General features: G+C 39.1%; 1 protein-coding gene across 1 annotated transcript in view; it reads right to left on the bottom strand.

Annotated features, from left to right (window-relative positions):
* ATXN10 (ataxin 10) overlaps positions 1 to 25104 on the bottom strand; it is a 76048-nt gene that overhangs the window by 22749 nt on the left and 28195 nt on the right. The window contains exons 6-9 of the mRNA XM_064736747.1: positions 19423 to 19503; positions 14327 to 14492; positions 10541 to 10649; positions 9421 to 9590 (exon numbers count right to left, since the gene is read on the bottom strand). Of these exons, the coding sequence (XP_064592817.1) occupies positions 9421 to 9590; positions 10541 to 10649; positions 14327 to 14492; positions 19423 to 19503 (526 nt within the window). The remainder of the gene's footprint in view (positions 1 to 9420; positions 9591 to 10540; positions 10650 to 14326; positions 14493 to 19422; positions 19504 to 25104) is intronic.

Here is a 25104-nt window from a genome sequence, read left to right as displayed (position 1 = left end):
GATCCACAGAATCACTAACATTGAAAAAGAATTCCAAGATCACCAAGTCCAACCTGAGACTGATCCCCACCTTGTCACCCACAGCAGAGCACTGAGTGCCATGTCTCTGAACATCTCCAGGGATGGGGACTCCACCACCTCCCTGGGCAGCCCCTTACAATGTGTGCCCAGCCTTTCCATGAAGAAATTCCTCCTGATGTCCAACCTGACCTTGCCCTTGAGGCCATTTCCTCTCATCCTGTCCCTTGTTTCCTGGGAGCAGAGCCTGACCCCCACCTGGCTGAATCCTCCTGTCAGGGAGTTTGGAGAGTGAGGAGAAGTGAGAAGGTCCCCCCCGAGCCTCCTTTTCTCCAGGCTGAGCCCCTCCAGCTTCCCACAGGACTTAGAGAATGCCCAACTGCACTCTAAACTACCATTGCTGATCCTGAATGCCTGCCCACCCTGGACAAACAGATAAATGCACTATTTAACAAACCTCTCAGTGGGCTGGGAGCTGTTTTTATTTTGAAAACTATTTCCAAGGAAAACAAACTACTGGATAGGTTAGGAACCAGAGAATGTCATGAGGCTATTACAGGAGCAGGGCATATTGCAGATTGAAAACCACATGTGGTGATTCAAGAGGTGAGCAAATGAACTAGCAATGATCTGCCAAAGGTTTACCCACATAGAACACTTTGAGGTGCAGGTGTCCACTGCCCAATCCAATGGGACCCAAGGTCTAATCCCTCCAAAAATTTTACAACAACCATTACAAGAGGTGTGGAACGTAAGGTGGAAAGAAGGGCAAGATTAATCAACCTCATCTGAAGTGAACAATACAGTAGTGAAGTCTGAAGGCTGCAATAAACTTGGGTTGATACAGCTCATTTCAGCAGAGCTTCTGAGTGCATGAGCAGAAACAGAGCTGGGATGGCAGAATTTGGCACTGCCTTGGTGCATTTTTCAGGTGGTCCCCGGGGCTGCTAAAAAACCTCCACTGCTCTGGGCAACACGCAGGAACTGCTGAGTACACAGTGCAGGCCATGGGCTCTGCCCAGGGAAAGGAAAGGCACTTGTGTGATCTGATTTTGGTGGGAGATTAAGGGGAGGAAGAGGAGAATGCTGGGATGTGCAGGTGAGCTATGCCAAACTCTGCAATTTGCCCTCAGGGCTAGAAATGCTCCCTCAAACACTCACTTTGCTGTACCTACCATGGACTGGCCCAGCCCTCATGTGACATTAACACTCTTTCTTTACTGACAATCCAGACTTAAGAGAAAGCTGAGCAATTATTCTCTGCATTTACCTGAAATTCTAAGAATACACAAGAATACACATTTCCTTTTAATGACTCACCAAGCATAACCTTTGCACAGGATCAGACTCTCTTATTAAGATAAATTTAGCCACCTTGTTGAGATTAAGATCAACTCTACATTTAGAAAACAAGACTCCTGATGTTGTGATTTATATGTCTATAAAAGCCATATATGTGGTATGCATGATATACAAAAACTCAGGAATGCATGCTCTAGCACTAAATTTCATGCTGAAAGCTTGCTCATGCCTCAGGCTATTGAGCGAGATTATACATGAAGCTGCACACAAGGAGATTGCATAGTTGGTTCTTAATTTGCCTCTAAATTACAACTACCAGAGGGTTTTCTGACTATTTGTGCCTCTAAATGTCTTGTAGTCTGGTAATAACAACTGCAGGTACTACAAAAGTAAGACTCCCTATTTCTAGCTGAACTCCTGTATCTGTGACAAACAAAATTCTAGGTTTTCAAATTTGCAAAAGTGTTGGTCAAAGTTCAAATTGTTTTAAAAACTCCATAATAAATTTATCTTTTAATAGGGTTAATTTACCTGAAAATATTATTGCACTACATATATATATACACATATATATACTCAAGCATTAAGTCAACTCTTTATACAATTTTGAATGTTCTGTTTCGCTTTATTTATATTGTTATCTAATTTCTTGCCACAGATCATTAATTTGATGACAGCCTATAAAGACAAGACTGTATATTTTAACTGAAAAATAAAAAGAGTTCTTGTTTCAAGACTGCTTCATTAGTCTACATTAAGCATATATACACCATGTTATTAAAAATTATTTAAAGGAAAGCTACACAAGCACAGCCAAGTTCTCCTAGCAAGTCCATTAACAAGAAAAAAAATCTTGTATGAACAGAGCTAGAGGGTACATTTCCATAGATGATATTTGTACCCTAATTAATGCAATTATGAAAACTAGAAACTTTTTCAAAAACCTTTGAATTCTGTAACTCAATATTTTTTACTATTTTTAAAAAGAAAGAAAATCTCTATAGGAGCTTAATAATAAACATTTTCATTTGAAGTTGATTTTCAAAGGAGGAGGTCAACACTTTTATTGAAATGCCTGCAGGAACAGGTTGACAGTAATGGTGGGTCAGAAGGTGAGAGGAGAAAAAGCCTTGAATCAGAACCTCAATCAGCTGACACCAGGTTGATCTATTATAGGGGAATTATAAGGGGTTTTTTTCTCAGCAGCTACAAACTCTAAAAGCACTTTTTAAAAAGTGCATTGAATGGTAAGGTGCTCATGAATCTGTATAACTCAAGAGGTGGAACTAAGATGTGACACTCCCAACCACCAATACTCCATTTGGATTGTGGGTTCCTGAAGAATGGGCAGTAGTCAGTGTCCTCCCAAACTGCCTCTGCTTCCTGTGCCTGCAGCTGTGGGGAACAGGCAGAGCTGAGACAACAACAGACCTGGCTGGAAAATACTGAGGGAGTGACATTCAAGTAGCAGGGAACAAAAGTTAGATCCAGGTTTAAAGGAACATACCAATTTATGACTAATTACACTGAGCTGTTTGCGTTTTTGTTTGCAGGCAAAACACTGCTTTCTTTATGATTACTATTATTTTTAGCTACAATGCTGTAGAATTGCCTTCAATATTTCCAAATAAAGCCCTTCAATATTTCCAAATCCAAGTACACAATCATACATTTCCTGGACTCAAGGATGAAGAGATTTTCAGAGAAGTTGGAAACTCTCCCGTGTAAAATTTCAAGCCCTGAACAGCTCCATGGGTAGCAACCCTCATTTTCTAAAAAGACAGGAAAAAATTGATTTGAAGGTAAATGTTATAATTTCCCCTTATTAAAATTCAACATGTGTTGCCAGCTTCGATATGAATCCACTGAGCTCCATAATTGTGCTTTAGAACAGTAATTGCTAGACCAAAATCTAAATCCTTCTTATTCTGTTATAGGTAAGATTAATGTCAAACCAAAGCTGACTGTAATGCCAAAATGCAGAGAAACATAGAGGAGAGGCACTTATATTCAATATTTATTCTAGTTTATGTGCCAACCTGTTGTCTGCTTCCTTAGTGTCCCTCAGGCTGAACCTATGGGGACCTGAACATGCAGTGACTCTCAGCAAGTTTTTCCTCTTGTCCCATTGAGTGACCCCCTCATGAGCAAGAAGGAAAATCTTGGTGGCACAGGTTTCTCTGTTTTTTAGACAAGAGTTTAGTGTCAGCATATGTGATGGAAGGAATCAGCCTTGTGGTGTTACCCACTGGAAATGCTTTGGGGCATAACGGAAGGAATCTTGCCGGCAGGAATCTTTAATTAACTAAATCTTAATACATACAATCAAGCCATCATCTTGGCTTTTGCATATCTACCTCATTCTGCATTTCACAATCAGCAGAGGATTAATTCAATATCTTCTTGTGCTCTTACTTTCAGCACAGAGATGACATACTTTGATCTTGCTCCCACTGCTACAATATCTAAATATAGGCCATGCTCCATTCAAGGAACTTAAACCCAAATGTTTTTCCAGTGTCTTTAGGAGATCTTTGGTCAACGTCCCTTTGAAATCCTTCCAGCAAACCACTTCTGCCATAACAATCTAACAATCTGAACACATCTGATTGACTGCAATTATGAGGCAAACTTGGAGACTCACAGTTCTAAACATTTAAATACTCATGAATGAGGCAATTCTTTGTCACTTCTTGATTGAAACACTGAACTTTTTTGGTTAAAGAATAGAAGGCTTTCAAACAGCACAGTTAATGTGAATAAGCATGCTGAAGATATCAATAGACTGTAAAAGGAATATTAAGTCTGTTCCCTCTCAAAACACAGGCAGAAGATCCTGAATATTTATGAAGCCCTTAAACAATGCAAGAACTGAAGATATTTTTCTAAAATCTCCTTAAAGACTACAAGTTCTTCTCTTATCACCTGTTCTACCACTGCTTACATAAAAAGCTAAGTAGGTTTCTTCCAATCATTGGTTAGCAGGCAGATTAAATTAGTTGATAAAAGCATGCAGAAGTGACCACCACTTATTTTTATATTATTGCAACCCTCTTATAACATCAGGGCTTTTTGTGGAGCCCACATTTCAAGCAGAAAAGATAAGTAAATGGAGTTCTTCAAATAAGAGCTGAATGGGCAGAACCTTTGCTTACATGGATTTGTGCAACCTCATCCCCAGCCTCTTTAAAAGTGAGACCAGTCCTTTTATTCCTTCAGGCAGAGGCATGAATAAACTTGGCTAAAGCATTGCCATGCTGAAGAGCAAGAAGCAGAATCCTGCAGGGCTACAATTTAGAACAAACAGCATCACCCAATGGCAGAAATTCAAATCTGCAGATGACTATCACTACACTTTCTGGCTCTGCTGAAAACAGGAAAAATGGGAAAAAAAACCTAATAAAATCAAATGCTTGGTCTCTGTCTGAAGACTAGGTGCTCTGATATGGCCTCACATCCTTCAACAGGAGTTTTAGAAAACAATTAATTAACAGCTGCAGGTGTGTCAGGGGAGGTTTAGGCTGGATATTAGGAAAATATTTTTCCCCCAGAGGATGGACAGGCACTGGAAAGGCTCCCCAGGACAGCAGTCACAGCCCCAAGGCTGCCACAGCTCCAGGAGTTTCAGGCACAGGGTGGGATTGTTGGGGTGTCATGGGCAGGGCCAGGAGTTGGACTGCATGGTACTTGTGGTTCCCTTTTACCTCAGGAGATTCTATTCTATAATTCTAATTTTCAGGAGTGGTAAGAGAATTCTCCTTGGTGCTCTCCTCACCCTGAATGCAGCAGTGTGCCACTAAAACCAAGTCACTGCAGTAAATTCACCACAAAATGCAGTCTTTCACATGTCATGCTCCATTATTTCCTTCATGAAACTGTTTTATTTCAAAATGTGGACTGAGCTACATTATAAGCAGTGATGGCCAAATTTCAACACTTTAAATATGCTTTTTTTTTCCAGTAGTTCCTATAAACTTCAGGATTATAAACTGAGAAACTTTAATATCTCACAGTAACCAAAACTTAGTCACTTCTCAGGAAACAGAGGAAAAAATGAATGATTCCTGTGCCTCTCAGCAAGCACAACATCTTTTAACTGGAAAGAGAAGAAAGCTGTATATCCAAAAAGGATCACATTCAACACTCACAGCATTATCACATCAGCCCATTGTGAAGTCTGGTGCAGCTTTAAAAATCCAAAATCCAGTAAACAAAACATCCTGTATGCAGGATGGCAGTTCAGAGAAGATGGAGAAATTCAGTTCATGTTGAGGTTAGGACAATGAAAAACAACACAAAACTGATGAAATTCTTTTTGTAACACTGGAAAATACGTCACTTGTATCTGATACCAGTGAAATTGGGAAGAATTTGGATTAACAGCTCAGATCTGAGCCAGAGAAGGAGCATTCAGAATGGTGGATGCTCTTCCACATATGGGGCTCCTACTTCCAAGAATCTCTACCACTGGCAAACCCCAGGAACCACAGATAACCCCCTTCCTGCAATACAGGGTACATTAGATATTCTGAACCTCTTAAAAAAAAAATATTAACCACATCAGAAGGTGTTATTTTAGTAAGTTTTTCTAACATTGTGTACTCCAAACAAATCCTGTTCTCCATCATCTAGCAAACTAGCAAGGAATGTTCTTAGTTGATGTGGTGCTCTTCACTTCACTGAGTATGATACAGGTAACAACAAAAATCTCTGAAAATCTCTAAATATTTCTCAAGTGACTAGAAATTTAATAATGCATGCCTTACAGAATCATTTGAGGATGAAAAAAGGAAGGAGCAGCAACACAAAACCCTTTGGTGAATACCAAGCTTAATTCATGTTTGAAGTAGTCACCACAGGTGTGACAACTATGACTCAGCCTGCTGGACCAGGAAAGAAGTTGCAGAAATCTCTTGAGAACTCTTCCATATAAAAGTCAATTACCTTATTTTTAGATTTTTGTCAGGGAAAATGAGTATTTTACACCTTCAACAGGCACATTAAAAGAAATGCCACAGATGCAGTTTCAACACTCAGGTTAAGTGCAGAAAGAGGTCTGGAAAGAGCTGTTTGACACTGGTGTAGCAAGCTTTCCTTTAAAAAAGACTGGAGTCCTGTGCTGTACCATGGTGATGATAAGGTTCAATACTAAAGTGGGCTCAGAAAAACCCCACCAACATCCAAGTCAAAAGGAAGCCAGGAAGCCTACAAGTTGGTACTGACTCTCTGGAAATGTATACAGAGCCAGCTTGTTTTCTTTTTTAACTTTCCATTTTTTGTATGATCAAGGTTTCAAGTGAAATTGTCCAAACTGGATTAAGACACCATGGATCAATTGTACCTATCAGCTGTCAACAATTGGAGGGGCAGAAGAGGGAACAGGAGCAGGGCAAGAGGGAACATTAACTTGCTGTTACTAAAGGGGCAGCACAGCAAAATAGAGTTTTGTATTATTCCCTAAGGACAAATGAGTCACCTTGTTACAAAATAATCCATTGCTTCACAAACAATACTGCACACTATGCATTCATCTCTGACCTCAAGGAAAAACCTCACACCAATCCTTTATTACTCATTTTGTCCTGCCCCTTGAGAGAGAGCCTGATTCTCTTTTTTTTACCAGTCTCTATGCTTTGATGGAAATCTTAGCACCTTATTAAGGCTTCATGATTGCAACAAAGCTGAAGACTAAGATAATAACATAATAACAACATGGGACCAGGACAGCTCCCTTATATGTCCCAACAGATATTCTAAAAGACATTCTTGAGCCACAGACACTTTGCTAGTTGGTGTACTTCTGTATTAGCTAGGTAGAGCCCCCATCTCCACAGCAAAACCCCTTTTAAAAGCTTTATTAAAGGCTTTTTAAAGGACTTCTGCCAGAAGGTGCATTTTCACCTTTCCTGACGACTTTCACAGTGCTATACCCAGACAAAACTTACCAATTACAGAGCTCAGTCCTGCAACAACCTCCATGTTTTGTCCTTATCTAGCAAAGCATTAAAAGATACAGAGAGCTCCATGAGAACAGTCCCACCCAACCAGTGGAACCATGCAGAATTTTTGGTAGGTGCTCAGGAGCTCCACTTCAGAGCATTCAGCTCCAAAAGGCTCCATCTTTTGTTCAACTGTAAACCAAGAATCTTTCTTCCATTTTAGCTTCTGTTTAACATTGGGAAAATATAATAACCACAATGTTGCAAGTTTCTACTTAAGAAACCCAAGAGGTTTAGTTCTCCCCCCACCACCTCTGAATAGCACATGCAGTTAAATGTGGGATGATGTTCACTGCAAGTAATTTCAAATCCTCCTATGCCAGAATGTAATTATTTTGAAAAAGTTACATTCATCCTGAAGAACAGATAAGCTCATGGAGTTTTTCTAAAAACCTTAGGTGAGAAAGAACCATTTGTTAAATAACTTAGTGTAGTGAAAGGTCAAGGGGGAATGGCTTTGAACTGAAAGAAGGTAAAAGTTTATATTAGGTTTTATGAAGAAATTCTTCCCTGTGAGGGTGGGCAGGCCCTGGCACAGGTTCCCAGAGCAGCTGTGGCTGCCCCTGGATCCCTGGAAGTGCCCAAGCCCAGGCTGGATGGGGCTTGGAGCAACCTGGGATAGTGGAAGGTGCCCCTGCCCATGGCAGGGGGTGAAACAAGATGCTCTTTAAAATCCCTTGCAACCCAAACTATTCTGTGACTGCAAAAACAAAGCATGTATCTTCAATAGGAGCTTTTCTATTTTATAATCACTACAGCAAGAAGTATGAAGTTGAGGGTCTGGGTGGTCAGAGTTTGATCTATGGATGTTGGCACCTTTTGCTAACTAAGTGGATTCGTTGCACAGCTTGCCCCCACGAAAAAAAAGGAATTGGAAACTGAATTCCAAACAAGTCAAATCTTGTTCATATATTCAGGCAGAACAGTCGTCAAATTAGGAAGCCCGAATCATATAAAACAATTTGGCTTAGAGATCTATATATACATATAAATCCAAGCTAATTTAGATACACCAAATAGCATCCAGATGTCTTACTTGCTACTTTTATTATGATCAATTTTAACAGTAGAAGTGTTTTTCTTTTCTCTTTCCTCCCAGAAGACTTCTTTTTTTCATCTCTGCAGTTTACAGCCTCTTAATACCCAACTTCACTGAAAATATTAAGCCTGCATGTTTAATTGCTCCAGGGGCATTTGAAAATCCCAGCAAAAAGGACAATAAGCTGCAAATTAACCTTTTCAAAATGAAAGCAACACTCTCCCCTCTGCTATCATTAGGTATTCCACAAAAATGTATTTTACTTACACAAACACATACCACATCATAATGGGTCAGAGACACAGCTAAGCAAGAGTTACTAATAGTATTAATAATATTTTTCAGACATATTAAAAGCTTTGATTACATACTCTTAATATGAATGACAAAGTGGAAAATCATTCCCATTTTATCCATCCAGAGGATCATATTACTAGAATTTGTCAGACAGACACTTTTGGAAGTGTTTTTCTTGCTGAAACTAAGATAGTCTAACAAATCCTGGAGGAAAGCCACACCTTTTATCACTAAAAAAAAATAAATTAATATTTAAAGCTTGCTGCTGTTTTCTTTTTCCCCACTGCAGAAATGAAACTGATTGTCTATATAGGAATTATAAGATAAAGGGTTTCAAGTAATTTGATAAAGGCAAACCCTGATTTTTAAAGTGATATGAAAAAGGGAGAAAAAACATTAGACTAATTCAAAGATTTAAAATTAAGTTCATGCAACAAATCACATCCATTTCCCTTCAAACTGAAGATGAAATTTAGTTTGAGACTTTTCAAAGAAGGTGCAAAAGTGAAAACCACAAAGGAATTAGGAACTGGCTTGCATTCTACAGGGCTGAAACAAAAGGCAGGCAGGCAAACATTATATTGCTATTAAAAAGTCAGCATAATTGTGATAGTAATTCATAGGCACAAAAAAAAAAAGCCTCCTTTACACAATCAGTTCTACAATTTACAAATCAATTTCTAGACCAACAATGTATTTCAGTTACCTTTTAGTCAGGCATCAGTTTACATATCAGAGCTGTGCCAGAAAAATGTAGAAGCTCACCTTGTCTTGGTTTTCCTTATTCTTGTAACACAGATTTCCAATCAAACGAATGAGATGGGATTTGAAACCAACAGCTGGATGTGAAATTTCCTCCTGCCCTGTCACAGCATGGGTGGCAGTGAAAATATTTACAGCCTGTTTCCCAGCAAGGTGAGTTAATCTCAGGGTATCTAGAGAAAACATTTTAATACATTACCATGAGAAAATCCATCTCACTTGGCAAAGAGCTTTATTATTAATTGTGGAGTTCAACAATAAGCAATATAATTTCTGATATTCAACATCATGTCAAAGAACTTTGAAAGTTTACCTCACTGTGTGATTTGGGCCAATATAACCAACTATAAAAGACCAGCCCAATGTCAGAAGACATTTTTGAGTATTTTTTACACCCTTACATAGTTGACACATGAAGGCTGATGGCTGCTGCTATTGATCTCCACCTAAAGAGTTAGAATAGAGCTGTTTCAACCTCTTTCTTTTTTAATTTTTTACCTATTTGTCTCAAAAATACACAAACTTTTACAATTTTCTCACAAAATGGTAGCATATCTCAGTCTCAAAGTGCTAAAATTTAAAAAAGCACAGGTCATGTTATGTATCACCCCTCCTTCCTCCCTTGAGCATCACTGGAATACCTTGGCATAATTTTATTTATGTACAGTCCTTCCCTTGCTGCTTCTTAGCTTCTTTAAAGCTGACCTTTTAAAGTCACTGGATTTGGTTAATAACATTCAAACTGTACTTAAATTTCAGGAATCTGGGAAACAGAAGGGAACAGGCATGGAGGAAAAGTCCTTTTTCTACTTCTTGAAGAAACTCTTCTACACATTCAGCCAGTGGAAGGAGGTATGAAGCAGCTGTCCCTTGCAACACTTTAAATAAGGAAGGAACATTGCTGATACTTGAATCCAGGCTCTGCTGGGCAACACAGGCCAATAGAGAAAGTGGAGAAGCAGAAAATTTCCAGGAACAAATCAAATATTTGACTATGCAGATTAACTCCATCTTCTATTTATTTATCTCATTCAAAGGTCAGAATTAGAATGGCCACCAGTGGTGAAAAACATGTTTTCATCCACTGAGCACCAACAGCTAAGCCCTGTGGCTGTTCACTCACCTACAGCTGTTTCAAGCAAACCAGGGAATGCCTGCAGATGTTCCAGCTGGCTGCTGTTTGAGGTCATTTCACAAAGCACATCGAGGAGACGAATTGTCACCAGGGCTTCCTGGAATGAAAACTGCATTTCTGAAAATGGCTTATGAAGGTTATCATAAAAACACAAACCCAGAAATGTAAACAGGGGACAGGAACTCTCAGCTCCTCAGGTTCTGTGCAGGTCTTCCATACTGCCAAGAATAAATTTATGTAAAATTAGGGCAACTTTCTAGAATAACAATAACGTATTAGATTGCAATCATTTCTTTTCTACAGTTAGTGTTATATCTGCCTGAAAAATCATGGGGGAACCAAAACAGAGCCATAAGGGATAAAATTTTAACAAAAACACAGTAGCTTCCAAAAGCAGAAATACAGAAAATTACTAGCTGAGAAAATTATTTCTGTATAAATGTTTTCTTTGAGTTTATTCAGTCTGAGTGTTCCACTTTAAAGACACAAACACCGCCTGCAAGACACCAATTTGTTATCCGCAGGAATTCTGTAAAGTTCTGTGGTCAAACAAACTTTGGCTGTGAGAATTTACATTATTCTTGGGTAAATAGGATTGTGATCAGAGATGCAGCATTTTGGTTAGGGATGAGACACAATTTCATTTGCATATTATTTATTCAGCCACAGAACTATTTTTTCTCACAGAATATGTTGGTCTTGCTTATAAATGACAATCCAGCACTTCCAGAAAATACCTTAAGAGCACATGACAGAATTTGGAACACCACATATTGCTCAAAAGCCAGGCTGTGACTGCAAGATGATCCCACTCCAGGAGTGTTACATAAACTGCAAGTAGCCATGAAAAGGCTCAGACATTGGTCACAGTAACTATTACTGCCTTGTCTGGTCCAGGAAAAAACAAAAGGTTTACTTACCAACAGTGTAGTATTTTGGATCCATAGAATGTTATTCAAATCAACAACAACAGTGTTCAGTAATTAAGTAGTACAATTATATTCATTTGTTGCTCCTTGACAACACCAAATTGCTACAGGGCCCAGGTACTAAAGCTGTATTTTCGGTTTTTGACCCATACAGGTGTAGGAAAGTGCAAGTATTGGCCTAAATTATTCAATAAACTACTTTCATCAGCACAAAGACAGACTCTAAATACATCAACCATTATCCTGTTACAAACTAATAATACCCCAACTTCATTTCAGAGACAGTAACCAGCTTTTCACAATTTTTAAAATGAACAGATTATTTAAAAACCATGAAAGAACTCCCAAATTTTCATGTATATTTGAAACTTGCTAAGTTAAAAAAAAGTGTTCCTTCCTGCTGCTGACTTTCCAAATTGGGGTTTTTTTTGCCCTCCACCTGTACAAAAGAAACGCAGTAAAGGAAAATACTTCTTTTGAATTTCAAAACCCAAAATGGTTTGAACTCTGACAGACATCTTGCTATGGATAAAATCTGAAAAGTAAATAAGGAAATAACTGAAGACTTTTAAAAATAAACATATTTAGAGAAAGAAGCAGAAAAGATGCTCCTTATAAAGACATGAACTAAGTCCAGGGAAGGGTTTTATTTTGGAAGTATGGCTGAAAGTTAGTGCAAGCAAACTGATGCTCAAGTCAGGCCTAGAATGGAAAAGCTATTTTAAACATTGGTTTAAGCACTGCAAAAGCATATGATTAGCTGCTCATGGGTTTAAGATGCAAGCTACAAGACCTGATGTTCCTTACGAAAACAAAGCAGTGTCTACACTTAACAAATTAAACAGTGGATGGGACACCCAGACAACATTCTGGGAGTCAGGCCAGTCCAAGGACTGTTCCCAAAAGTTTTTAAATGTGGCCTCAGAGTTCTGGAGTCCAAGGCAGCTTACTACTGCAGACATGGCCTGAGCAAGGCACTTGGCTTGTGGGCCACAGAAAAGGCCAGGCAAAGCCAGGCTGAGCATCACAGCTGCTGCCTAAAGCATTTTTAATGACAGACTCTCACGCACAACCACATTTTTTGCAGTAAAATACAACTGCTATGAAAAACCTAAAAATACTTATACAAATGAGGAGAAATTGGTGCAATTCTTTGTAATTTCTTGTCAGAAAGTTATGAATTTAGACCGGCATTTCTCTTTTTCCATGGCAATAATATGTTGTGAACAAATGTGTACACAGATATGCATGCACACGTATTGCCCTCCATTTATTCATCTATTAGAATTAGCATTTTCTATTCATTCAATGAGCCCCATTTTCCCACCAAACAGTGATACTCAACTTATACCTCTTGTTTATGTGAGAGAAGAATGAGAAGTCAGTGTCAAGCAGGGCAAGTTATGCAGAAATATTCACAATACTGCTGTCCCAGCACCTTCTGGCTGGACAGAGACCTCCTTCTGGTGTGCAAACAAACAGCTTTTTTTCCATGAACTGAAACCACAGAAAGTTGTTTGGAAAATAACCACAAAGGATAAAAAAAACGAAAAAGGAAGGCAGGGGAAAAAAAGTAGAGATGGAATTGTCTCAATCTAAGTCCTCTCACTGCCAAGTTAGTACCTTTTCCAGAAGTAGCCAATTAAGTTATCTGACATAATTTAGACTAAACAGCTGGGGCAGTGGGGAAAGCTGTGTTTCTTGGACAGATAAGAAGAGATTGTGTGCTTGCTGGTTTGTGTTTTGGTTTTTTTAACACATCCAACTACCAACTCCCCATAAAGTGATTTATGGTATTTCTTCACAACACGTCTCAAACCTACTTTTCAAATCCTTGTGCCTATTTAAACAAAAAAACCCAAGCAAATCCAACACTTTTTAACATTATCATATAAAAGAATTTAAGATAAATGTTTTTTTACTTTGATAGTAAATTACTTATGATGCTTCTTCTCTAGAGTTTCTAGAAGTGAAACTATTGCACATTAGTTTTGGATTAAAATGATCTAATGATTGACATTAAAATGATTCTGACTACATGTCTATTACTGCTTCCCATCTATGAACAGAATAAATATTTTTGGTTTGGTTCACATTTGAATCATAGGGTCATTGTAAAATCACAAACTATTCTGAACTGAAAGGGAGCATCAAGGATCATCAAGTCCAACTCTGAGGTGATTGGTCCATACAGAGATCCAGCCCACAACCTTGGTGTTATCAGCACCATGCTCTGACCAACTGAGCTCATCTCAGTCATGGTCTGAGTTAGGAGGGATCTCAAAGCCCATCCTGTTCCACCCCTGCCTTGGGCAGGGACACCTTCCCCTCTCCCAGGTGGCTCCAAGCCCTGTCCAGCCTGGCCTTGGGCACTGCCAGGGATTCAGGGGCAGCCACAGCTGCTCTGGGCACCCTGTGCCAGGGCCTCACCACCCTCACAGGGAACAATTTCTTCCTAACATCTAACTCTCCATCAGTGTAAAGCCATTCCCCCTTCTCCTGTCACTACTTCTAAATTAGAATGAATCAAATCGACAACTCAAATAAATTACAGAAGTGATCCTTGATAAGATAATAAAATATCCAAATATGTGCCAACGTGAACTATTATTTAGATTTTGAAATATTTAACAATGAGGTAGACTTATTTTAATGTACCATATCCTTTGCCATCCTCAAATTGAAAGCAAAAGTTGGCTGCTGTCCTACAGACTCTACTGAGTGCTCTGCCACTGCCCTCCCAAGGTAAACTGGAAAAGATACTGTTCTGTGTGTCCCCCTGGGCAACATGGCAATGAGGATTTACCACATCAAATTCTGGTACTTCAATGGTTACCAGTCGTACCTCATCTTCTGCAGCTGCTGCAGCAGTTAACTTGAGCACAGCTCCACATTTCTCCTGGAAGCAGTCTGCAAGGAAGTCAGCATGCCTTACAAACACATTCATTTCTTCACTGCTAACTGGGTTCTTCTCACTTACTTTCACCATCATCAGCTCTAACAAAGTAACTCTGGAGACAGAAAACAATTTGTTAGCCAGATTCATTGAGCCATGCACCATTATCAGTAGAATAAGCAATTAAAAATGATAAATAAGTATGAATACAAATAAAATGATAAAAAAGTATGAATACTGGCAATCAGTTTCTGTCTGATGGGATTTTTTTTCTGTACAGAATTAATTGAATTCATCTTTCAATTAATACAATCTGGCGAGACAGTCAATATTTTTCTCAGGTCTATTTCAATTTATACTTTCTTATGTTGTAACAAAACATAACTGAGATTGTATATTCCCTATATCTAAATTTTCCAGCAAACCAGCTGTTGTAAGTTGTTAAGCACAGCAAAATAAGCACAGACTATTTGACAGTTTCTGTTTGAAAAATACAGGTTTTCACAGTCCTTTATCAAGTCCTTCACTAACTTTCCACCACAATCCCAAACCAGGGAAAATAAAAATTGATAAGCACATTGTTCTTTATAATAATTTTACAATTGTTACTAGATGGACTAAGCAAATCCAAGTTAATCACTCATGTACCACTCAGAGATATTCAATGTATGAAGTTGGCAAGTAATGAGATACAAAATGAAGCTGCTGTATGAAATCTGCCTGAGTTGGGATTTTAACAGCTTTAATGTTATTTTATTTCCAATGTCCTTTCATGTTATCAGGGCAAACTAGAAGCATTTTGTGGAAATAGGATTTGGACATAGCAGAGGCTCTCCCACAGGTCCCTGCCCCACTCCAGCACACAGAGACTGGTGAAGTCTCACTGTCCTTCCTCTAAGAACACTCTTTACTAAATTAATTCAAAAGCCAGCTCAGGATTTTCTTCCAGTGAAATATTTGAAATTCAGATGGAACAAATGACATTCAAACATGTGGAATAGCTCAAATGCTTTTTTCTTTTAAATTTACCAAGCAGGTTGTCAGAAGAGGAAGAGAAATGTCTTTTTCTGTGGAAAAAACTTGGTCACTGCTTGATTAACCTCCAAGAACCCACCTCTATTAATCACAAAACAGCTACTTAGTCCTTGCTAAACTCAATTCTCAGTGTCATTAATACAGCTGCATTAAACTATTATCTGGAGGAGGACAAAAAGCTTTTCCAACACAGGAGCACAGAGGTGGGGCCGGCACCCTTGGCAAAGGGCAGGCTGTGGGCAGGAGGCTGCAGCAGCCTCTCAGGGGCTCTGCTCACTGTCTGTTTGTCCTGCAGGTTAATACAGCCAGGTAACCCTGCCCACCTCCAAACAACCACAGCCCAGCCCCCCAACACTCACAATGAACAAAGGCTTTTTACATTTGGCATCCTATACAAAACCCAACCCCACAAATCTGTCATTTGCCCCCGACACAGGGTTTGACATGTCAGTTTTCACCAAGTTAAAAACTTTCAAGCATATGCTCAGCTAAGAACACAGGCTGGTCACAGACCTGATGAAGAAAGGAATTAATCCACTATTTCTATGGGTTGACCCTGGCCAGATGTCAGGCACCTACCAAAGCCATCCTCTCACTTCCCTCCCCTCTCCTACCCCCATTAGCTGGACAGGAGAGAGAAAACTTCACAAAGGGTTCATGAGTTTAGGTAACAGCCATAAGAGATCACTCATCAAATACTGTCATGGATAAAACAGGCTTGAAATTAGAGATATAACTTAAATTTATTACTAACAAAATCAGAGCAGAATAATAAGAAGTAAAATAAAACCTTAAAAACACCCTCCTTCCACCCCTCTCATTCCCAGCTCTATCTCCTACCCCAGTGGTGAAGGGAGACAGGCAATGGGGGTGATGCTCAGTCCATCACCCACTGTTTCTCCTGCCTGGAACACCTCCTGCTCTCCTTCACTGACCTTGGTGTCTGAATAGTTGTGTCACAAATCCTCATTACACTCTTCTCTGGCTGCAATTACAACTATGCAAAACTTCTTTTTTCCTTTCTTCTTAAATATGTTATCACGGAAGCTTTAACACCACTCCTAATTGTCCCAGCCTTTGCCAGTGGCCTGTCCATCTTTGGAGCTGCCAGGGATTGGCTCTGCCAGACACGGAGGAAGCTTCCAGAAGCTTCTCACAGGAGCCACCTCTGTAATCCCCCTGCTACCAAAACCAGGCCCTGCAAACCCAAAACAAATACTATCTTCTGCCTGACAGGATTCTAGTCAGCACTTCTTGCACCAATTACTCAGATAATAAATGTTTAAAACTAACAATCCTTCTGTAAACAAGCTGGAGAGTCACTTAACTTCCATAAACCCAAATTAATAGATTAAATGGTGAATAGGGAAATTTTTTTGCACTACTTTTTCCCTTGCAATATGAATGGAAGCCTTTTTCAACAACTGCAGTCCTTCTTTAAAACACCACCTGAATGTTATTTCCTTTGAAGTTTTCTGGTCTCTTTAGGCATTCGAGTCAAACCATTTTCCTGAGTTTTCTTCCAGGCTCAGTCATTCAGGACATGCCCATCTTTCCCTGAATTTCAAGCAAGTCTTGCCATTCAGCCAGTAGTTTTCTGAGAGTGCAGTTCTTTGTTCTGGTGCAAGTTCCCTTACATTCCTTGTTTCCATTGTTTCTCTCAGTTTTCTTTCAAAATTTGCCCTAAGTTTTCAAAATTACTTCTCCCAGACAATGCAATTTGCCCATTTCTTTTCAATGATCTCACAACTGTTCAGGCACTCAAATTACAGCATCTCCTCCTACTTGTCTGCCTGCAGCTAAATACAACAAATATGACAACTGCCAGTACCAGCTGAATTTTTGCAAACTCAGTTCAGTATCTCAGCTCTAATTCTGTGTATTATATTTACAATTCTGTTTGGAAATAATCATGCCATGTCGTCTTCCTCTTCTTTAGGCATCACTGAGGGAGACCTTCTGTCAATCTCTTGCAGTTTTTTCTCCCATTAGCCAAATTTAAACCAGTTCTTCCTGAAGCTGACTAAATTGGCATAAACTGAGAACAGAACTATAAGGTATCTGCAGTCATCAGTTAAAGTTGTTTCCTGCAGTTTGCAAATAAACAACAGAATTCAAACGCAATTTAAATCTGGAAGCTCATTACTGCACAATAAAATGCTGCCTCACTAAGCCTAAAACTAACAGTTTAAAATTCTATTGATTTTCTTAGCATCACACAATGTTTGCATCAAATGTGCTTTGTTTATAACCTCTCAGCAAGGGCCAGGCACTTGGGACATTCTTCCTCTGCGACTGAGGCTTCTCCTTCCTGAAAACTTTCACTTCTTTCATCTTCAAATGATACTTGCAAGCATCGCATGAAATGAAAACTGGTAAATTTGTGAGCAACTGCAGATCAGTGCTACCTTCAGCTGCTTTATGTCTGTGAGCATTGCCAGGAATAAAACCATTCCAAGCACTGACAATGGCAGCCCTGTAGCTGAGCATGAGCAAGAAGTGGTGCTGCTGACAGGAGCTGAGTGCCCTTTCCTGGCAGGCAATTCCATCAATGGCTGCATCCTTCACTCTGGACACTTCACCTGACAACACTAAAATCAAACCTAGAGATGCAAGTACTTGAGCATCTTAAAAACACATGAAGCTGCTCAGCTGCACTTTTTCATGCTGCTAATTAAAGCAAAACCCCTTCTTGGAAGGGACAACAACAGATGTGCTCATTTTTGAAGATTTTATAATTAAGACAAGCAAGGCATGAACTTAGTGTGTCCATGCTCAAGGCTAACTTGGATCAACACAAACCAGGCTTCTTCTAAATACTTTTGCCAAATACCTGTACACACATGCAGAAAAATCTCAAATCTGGAAAAGAATTCAAGAATCTACACTCATTTACCTCAATGGCCAGAACCTTCCACAATAATCCCTTCTAGAGAACCAGCAGGCATTGTCACACCACCATGCACTTCTCCAGGCCATAATATCACTAAAAACCTGATCACATTTACACAGGATTTATTTCAGGCCTCCTTACCATTCCCATCCCTATACAGTAATGGTATTTTGTTTACAGTTCAAACCTATTGCATATTCTTTCTTTGTCTGAAATCCTTTCAGTTTTCTATCATCTCCAATCAGTACCTGAACCCTGACCTGTGGTAACACTGGAAACAACACAAAACACAGAAAAAAACACAAAGGCACTGTTTCATTTAGTGCTTTGTCTTTCACCTGCAGAAACTACAGAGGAACTTGCAGCTTCCCTGGGTGGATGCAGAACAATGCAGGCACATTAAACACATAAATGAGACCACAAAATCTGCAAACAGTTGGAGGAGCTGCAGAATTCTAGCAGTGTTTCCCAAATTTGATTGTCTTAATAAAGTATCTTCTTTAATCTTCCTCAATTCTCTATTAAAGCAATGAGCATTTTTCCATTATAGCAGTGGCCATTTCCCATCAATTCAGCACACATTTACTCTAACACTTGAAGGAAGCTATCAATGCTTTTCCAAGGTGAAGGTTTGTTGAAGCTTTTCAACAGTGGAAACATTAAAGACTAAGTAACCACAGGCTCATCCATGTTTTGTAGGTTCTGCTAATCAGCATGAGACACACTTCCATCTTTCTTAAAGGCTTCCTCTTAATTTCTGGACATAACAACTCAAGTATGAAGAGCTCTGGACATTTCTAATCGAGCTGTAAAACTCTGCAGGGTGTGGTGCTCTTATGAAATCAAGACCCAGGCATGAAATCCTGTCCTTTTTTGTGTGTGAAGTATTTCTTTACCGAGTAATGGCGCCAACCTGGATTCTGCAACCCTACATAAATCACTGCCAGTTGTGGCTAAGCTGTAATGTTAACCAACCAATTTAAAACCATTACTGACATAGAAACATGTATTTAGAGATTTTGTGCCAACTATGAAACCACACAGTTTTTCAATCATGTGAACAGGATACTCTATATGGAATGCTAAATACTAAAAGCCACACTGGTTTTGGGGTTACCTTTCTTGATTGCTCAGTTTGGCATAGAGGGCTTTTACCAGCTCTGGACATTTCAGCAAATGTTCTGTAACAATCAGGAACCTAAGGGAAAAGAAAAGAAAGTCTTATTACAGCTATAAAAGCAATGTCCACATTTACTCCAAATGGTGCTGGTTAGTTTTACTTGCAGATTAATGTATGTTGTGCTTTTGGTGCTACTCACTAATAGATACAAATTGGCACAAAATAATTGCATGTTGTTCTGCAGGTTTTCCCCTAACATAGCAATGCCCATTTCTCATCAGTTCAGCACACTTGTACTCACATGCTTGAAGGAAAGCTGGCTGGAGTCTTAGGCCAGTTATATACACAACAATTCAAACAATGAAACACTCACCCGATGGTTTATACAAAAAGACAAAATTTAAGCTTGAAAATTATTATTCTATTCATCACAACACTGTCTGTAAGCCCAAACAGTCAAAAAAGTGCCCAAATAATATATTGATTTTTCTTTAAAAAAGGGCAATCTAACAAAGCATCAAAGCAAATGGGACCTTCTTTGTCAGATGCAAGGCAGCAAAGCACTTTTCTCAACTTCAAAAACATACCCTCCTTGTGTAATAGAGACCTAAGCAGAGAATCAATTCTAAGTTCTTGCTTTACAAGGCAGGTAGATACAGAATCATAGAGTCTCATTCTGGAAGGGACCCACAAAGATCATCAAGTTCAACTCCTGGCCCTGCACAAGACACCCCCAACTTTTACACAAGGATCTCTCAGTCAAAATCCAGTGAAGTATATTCTGTAATAAATTATCACTGCCTTCTCTTTCTCACACCATATTCAGGGTTTCTGTCTAGAACACAAAAAGACCAACAAATGACTAAAGCTGACAAACCAGTCACTGGTTCCCTCTTCCTCTTCACCAAAATGTTGCAAGGGATCTATAGTATCAACCTTCCTCCAAAAAAAGTCTATTTAAAAAACAATCTATCCAAAACTGGCAATGGCTCATTCTTTCTTCTTAATATCTTCTCTGGAAAACATGCTCAGCCTTGGCCTTGTGCTAATGCAAGTTATTATTTTCACTGTTTGCTCTCCCAAGCACCATCCACACCAGGTGACACTCAATTTCAACCCAGACTCATAATCCCAGTTATGGAAAAAAAACCCAGAGTAGGTAAAAGTATTTAACTCTTCAAATCACATCCCCAGGAACACTAGCAGTGATATTTGTGGTGCATAGGTACACTCAAACTTGAAGATGCATTTCTAAAGTAGCTTGTCTAGGCTACAATAATTACAAGGTGAGTCTCAGAGCTGATGAAGTTAGAGAGAAAGAACAGCTAAAATGATATTAAAATCAAGTGATTTCAATACTCCCTCCACCTCCTCCCTAGGCTTCCCTTTGCTGACAGCCTTTATTTTGCACAGCCATAATCTATTACACAGCTGATAAGAAGATGACAACAAAGCCTTCCAGCTGCAACAAAGTATTTTTTGGACATGTACTCAATGCCAACTGGGCAAGTAGGAGAATAAGAGGTCCAAAAGATTAATAACTATTGTATTTCTAATCCTAACTGTGGACATAGCCAGCACCTGATTCAGTTACTGAAAACTTGACATTTTTAAGAAGGGGAGGAAGAAAAAATATTTTCTACTGCACTTCTTTTTACTGATATTCGCACATTCATTCATAAAAAAAATATGCAGGGGCGTAAGGAATCATCAACTTCAAATTGGCATGCTGAGGGGTGTAGCATTGATCCAAAGCGTTTTTCAATACAAATTTCAAAGAACACCAAGACCTGCCCAAAGTCAGCAGCACGAATGTATCCAGCTGAGACTCAGCTGTAACACCCAAGTGGAGCCACCAGAAGGGCACTCAAGGGCAACTCTTCCACAGCTCCTGAGCTAACATCTCACAGCCACCCACAGTTAAATCTTCAGAATTGTCACAACCAACTTCATTTTCCATGGATTTAAGCAGAACCACAAACTTTTGTGTGGAGCTGCAGAAGAAAATAGCACAGATCAGTGCTGTGCAGAACACAGAACTTGGCCTAAGAATGTACAAATTTCAGCTGACAATGCAGTAGAGAAAAAAAAAAAAGTGCATTTGAGGAGATAGCCTGAAGCCCATTTTTTCTATTTTGCAACTGGGACTATTTAATTTAAAGCTTAATTTTCACGTTTAAAACTAGGTTGAGGAAACCTTCTTGCCTACTTGTCTTATAATTAAAAACTGATCAATAATTATCACAGAAAATGATCTGCTGCTACCAGGTTCATGTTCCTGATCAATCACTACTGCAAAGTGGAATGCCCATAGTTCACCTGTTCCCTGGGTCAGAATTGCTCCTGCATTTCCTCCAAATTAGTTTTGCATTTTGCACATTCTGTGGACTAGACCTCTACTGCTTGAAGAGCTTGGAATATTTTAAGACTAAAATTTCTGATTCTTACCTTCTGGTTTCATGATGTGATGCAAAAGTTGAGAAAACAAAAAGCTGTGGCTGCTCCATCCCTGGAAGTGCCCAAGGCCAGGCTGGACAGGGCTTGGAGCAACCTGGGATAGTGGAAGGTGTCCCTGCCCATGGCAGGGAGTCCAAGCTTTAAGTCCATTCCAACCCAAACCAGTGTGTGATTCTCTGAAATATCTGCTTCTGTATTTAAGCGTCCCTTTTACCACATCCACTTTCTCCACTACTGTATCACGAAGAACAGAGCATGAGCATCACCACCAAGAGATAACAGAAGAACTAATAATGGAGTAAAGCACTTCCAAATCTTTCACCATGCCTAGAAATTTTGGAGGTAGCTAAGCAAGGATGCCGCAAATTCAGTGTACTATCTTTAGTCCTCTCAGCACTCCTGCTTTTCATTTGTGGCACGAGAAAAGAAGAGGAAAAGTAAGATCATCCACAATTCTGAAATATAAAAAGATATTCAGTTTTGGGTTACTGACTGAACATGGCATTTCAAATGCACACAAAAGGCTTTGGTAGGAGATTTAAACTCTCTTTGGGGGCCAACAGCAGAACCACTGGAATAAACTGAAGACCACTGTAATTTACTGAAGGAAATCATGAAAATTAAAGCTGTTATGCAAGCCTAACACAGTAAGAAATGAATAGTGTTAAATATGCCAATCTTCTTGACTCTTTAAAAACTGTTTGGCTAAAATCCTAAAAAAATCAAGTGCTTCCATAGTAGATAAATACAGGAGGAGATGTTCAAAGACTTTACAGCAGCACAAGGGCTGCATTGTACCAAAGTGCAGTTCCAAAGCAGCCAAGACAAAGTGGTATGAGCTGCATTTGCAGTCAGTGTATTCCAGATGGCCACTAAGCTTGCTCCAATCAAAGCTGGGTGTAAGCAATCAACTTTATCATCAAATGTCATGCTCCACATTAAGTTGATTTTATCCCATTAGCAAATTTAGGGAACAATTTCCTCAGTCTCAGGAAAAGAGGAAGACAGCTCCACATGTTTTCTAAGTACAAAGAACAAGACATGGCAATTCTCTATTTGATCAGCAAACTTCTTTTTCAATCTCAAAGCCAAAATCATTTTTCATCACCGTACAATAATGCCACTCTATCCAAAATATTTAGTAAGAACTAAATAGCTATCTTTTTACTGTAATTTAACAAACAAATGCAATAAATCATCCACATTTTGAAGAAAAGCAAAGAAGAAAGTTCAGCTATTTTCAGCTTCAAACTCTCATCACCAGCCTTTTTAGATGCTAAAAAGGCAATATGCCTCATGAGGAATTATTTGGAATCAGAGCACATTTTAGAAGAAGCATATTTCATCCTTGCACAAGAATAGAATAACACTACCAAAACCATTTAAATAAACAATTACAAGTATAAAGCTATTCAATAACAAATGGAACGTGTGCTGTCATAAAATCCCTAGAAAAGAGGTAATTCACCCCATTCCCACACCAGCACTTCTTGCTCAGAAGGAGAATAAAGAAACACATTTTCATATGGAAGGCTTGGTCCTATCAAACATCAAACATCACAATATCCTCTCCTGTGCTGAACCAAGCACAACAGTGAACATCCTTCCATCTTCCAAAGGCATTCTCCCAATAAAAGCATCCTCCATACTGGCCATGATAGCCCCCACCAAGTAAACTCTGAGGTCCAAAAGACTAAATTCAAATTATGTGCAGTATTTCTCTGATTCAGAAGATACTCCCACTGAAAGGCACTAAACAAAGATTAAATCTAATTTATATGTAAAATTGAAATAATTTTTTTCTGAAGAGCTACCAAGAAATAAATGGAAGATGATTAGCAATGGCTAATAGCACTTCCTGCTCCCCCCTCTCCACAATACACACAAAAAGAAAGAGGTGACAAGATAATTAAATGTATGAGGCTGAGCTTTGAAAGATTGAGGAAATCTGTGCCAATTCACTGCTACTGCAAATAGAAAGTAGAAGTTACTCAGATCTCTAGAACTAAGGAAACTTTTCCAAGTGTCAGTACTATTTAAAACCACAGCTGAACTTGGAACCTTCAACGTAACTTCAACTTTCCTGGAATTAAAAAATAATTATTTTCTGGAGAACAGAAGAAGTGGGTAGAGGACATTCTAAACTGTTTGACAGAAGAAACTGAGCTGCCAGCCCAATGAAAAAAGAAAGTTACTTCACACCCCACACGTACACACCCCCACACCCCAATTAAGCAAAAAGAGTTCTATCCTTGCCTTTAAATCTTGCCCATAGTCAAGACTCCTTGCCACAGGAGTACCAGTTTCTGTCCACACATATTTCCATAAGCCAGGACAAAAAACCCAAAGGCAAAAAATTGGGGAGGGGTAGCCCCACATCCTAATCTTTACAGTAATCATTGAGCTGTGGTTTCAGAAAGAGAAAGTGGATGTTCAGCAAAACTTACTGCAATGCCAAACAGCTGACCACACTCCTAATATCATTTTTCTGAAAGCCAAAAAAGCACATTATGCCTCTTCTTTTAAAATGGAGGATTTTTGTACTTCGCTCTTCAGGAATCAAAAATACAACCTGTTTTTCCTATCCATACTGGCTTAACTGCCCCATGCACACACGTGGAAAAACTGATGACACAAGCTATACTCCCATCTCTAATGGAGCCACCAAGGTATTTCTAAAATAAACAGCTTTTAGAACACACATTGATCTAGGTTAGGATAAATTACAATGTATTTTTTTTACTACTTTTTCCTAATTATTTTTGAAAGACATACTTTTCCAGGTTCACATTCTAAAATAGATCTCATGTGACATTCTCTGTTGGTTTCTTTTCTAAATACTGTACCTTCTACACTCTGTGACATACTTTGCTACTGATTAACACAAACCCAAGAGGGAGTGAATGTGGATCTATGTGGAAACACAGAGAAACAACTTTTGTAAGGATCCACAATATTCCAAAGCCAAAGGCTCTCTGCATGTGTTCAGGAAAAGCTATTACTGAAAAAAAAATAAGACAGAGCATTTCTTTGAAGTTTGTAACAGAGGGCTCTTCAGGTCTTGGTAATATTCACACAGAAACAGAGTAGAAAATACCTATCAGTTATTGAACAGTTACAGTCAGTTATATTCCAGCTTTCTTTCCTAAAGGATGGATATGTCCAATTTCCTGACAGCATCCTTTGGTAGGAAGAGGCTGTTGAAAGCAAGCAGCACCAGAA

This window comes from Zonotrichia leucophrys, chromosome 1A (assembly GCF_028769735.1).
Source record: "Zonotrichia leucophrys gambelii isolate GWCS_2022_RI chromosome 1A, RI_Zleu_2.0, whole genome shotgun sequence".
Lineage (NCBI taxonomy): Eukaryota > Metazoa > Chordata > Aves > Passeriformes > Passerellidae > Zonotrichia > Zonotrichia leucophrys.
The sequence above is the reverse complement of the archived record's forward strand: the minus strand, read 5'-3'. Positions and strand labels throughout refer to the sequence as shown.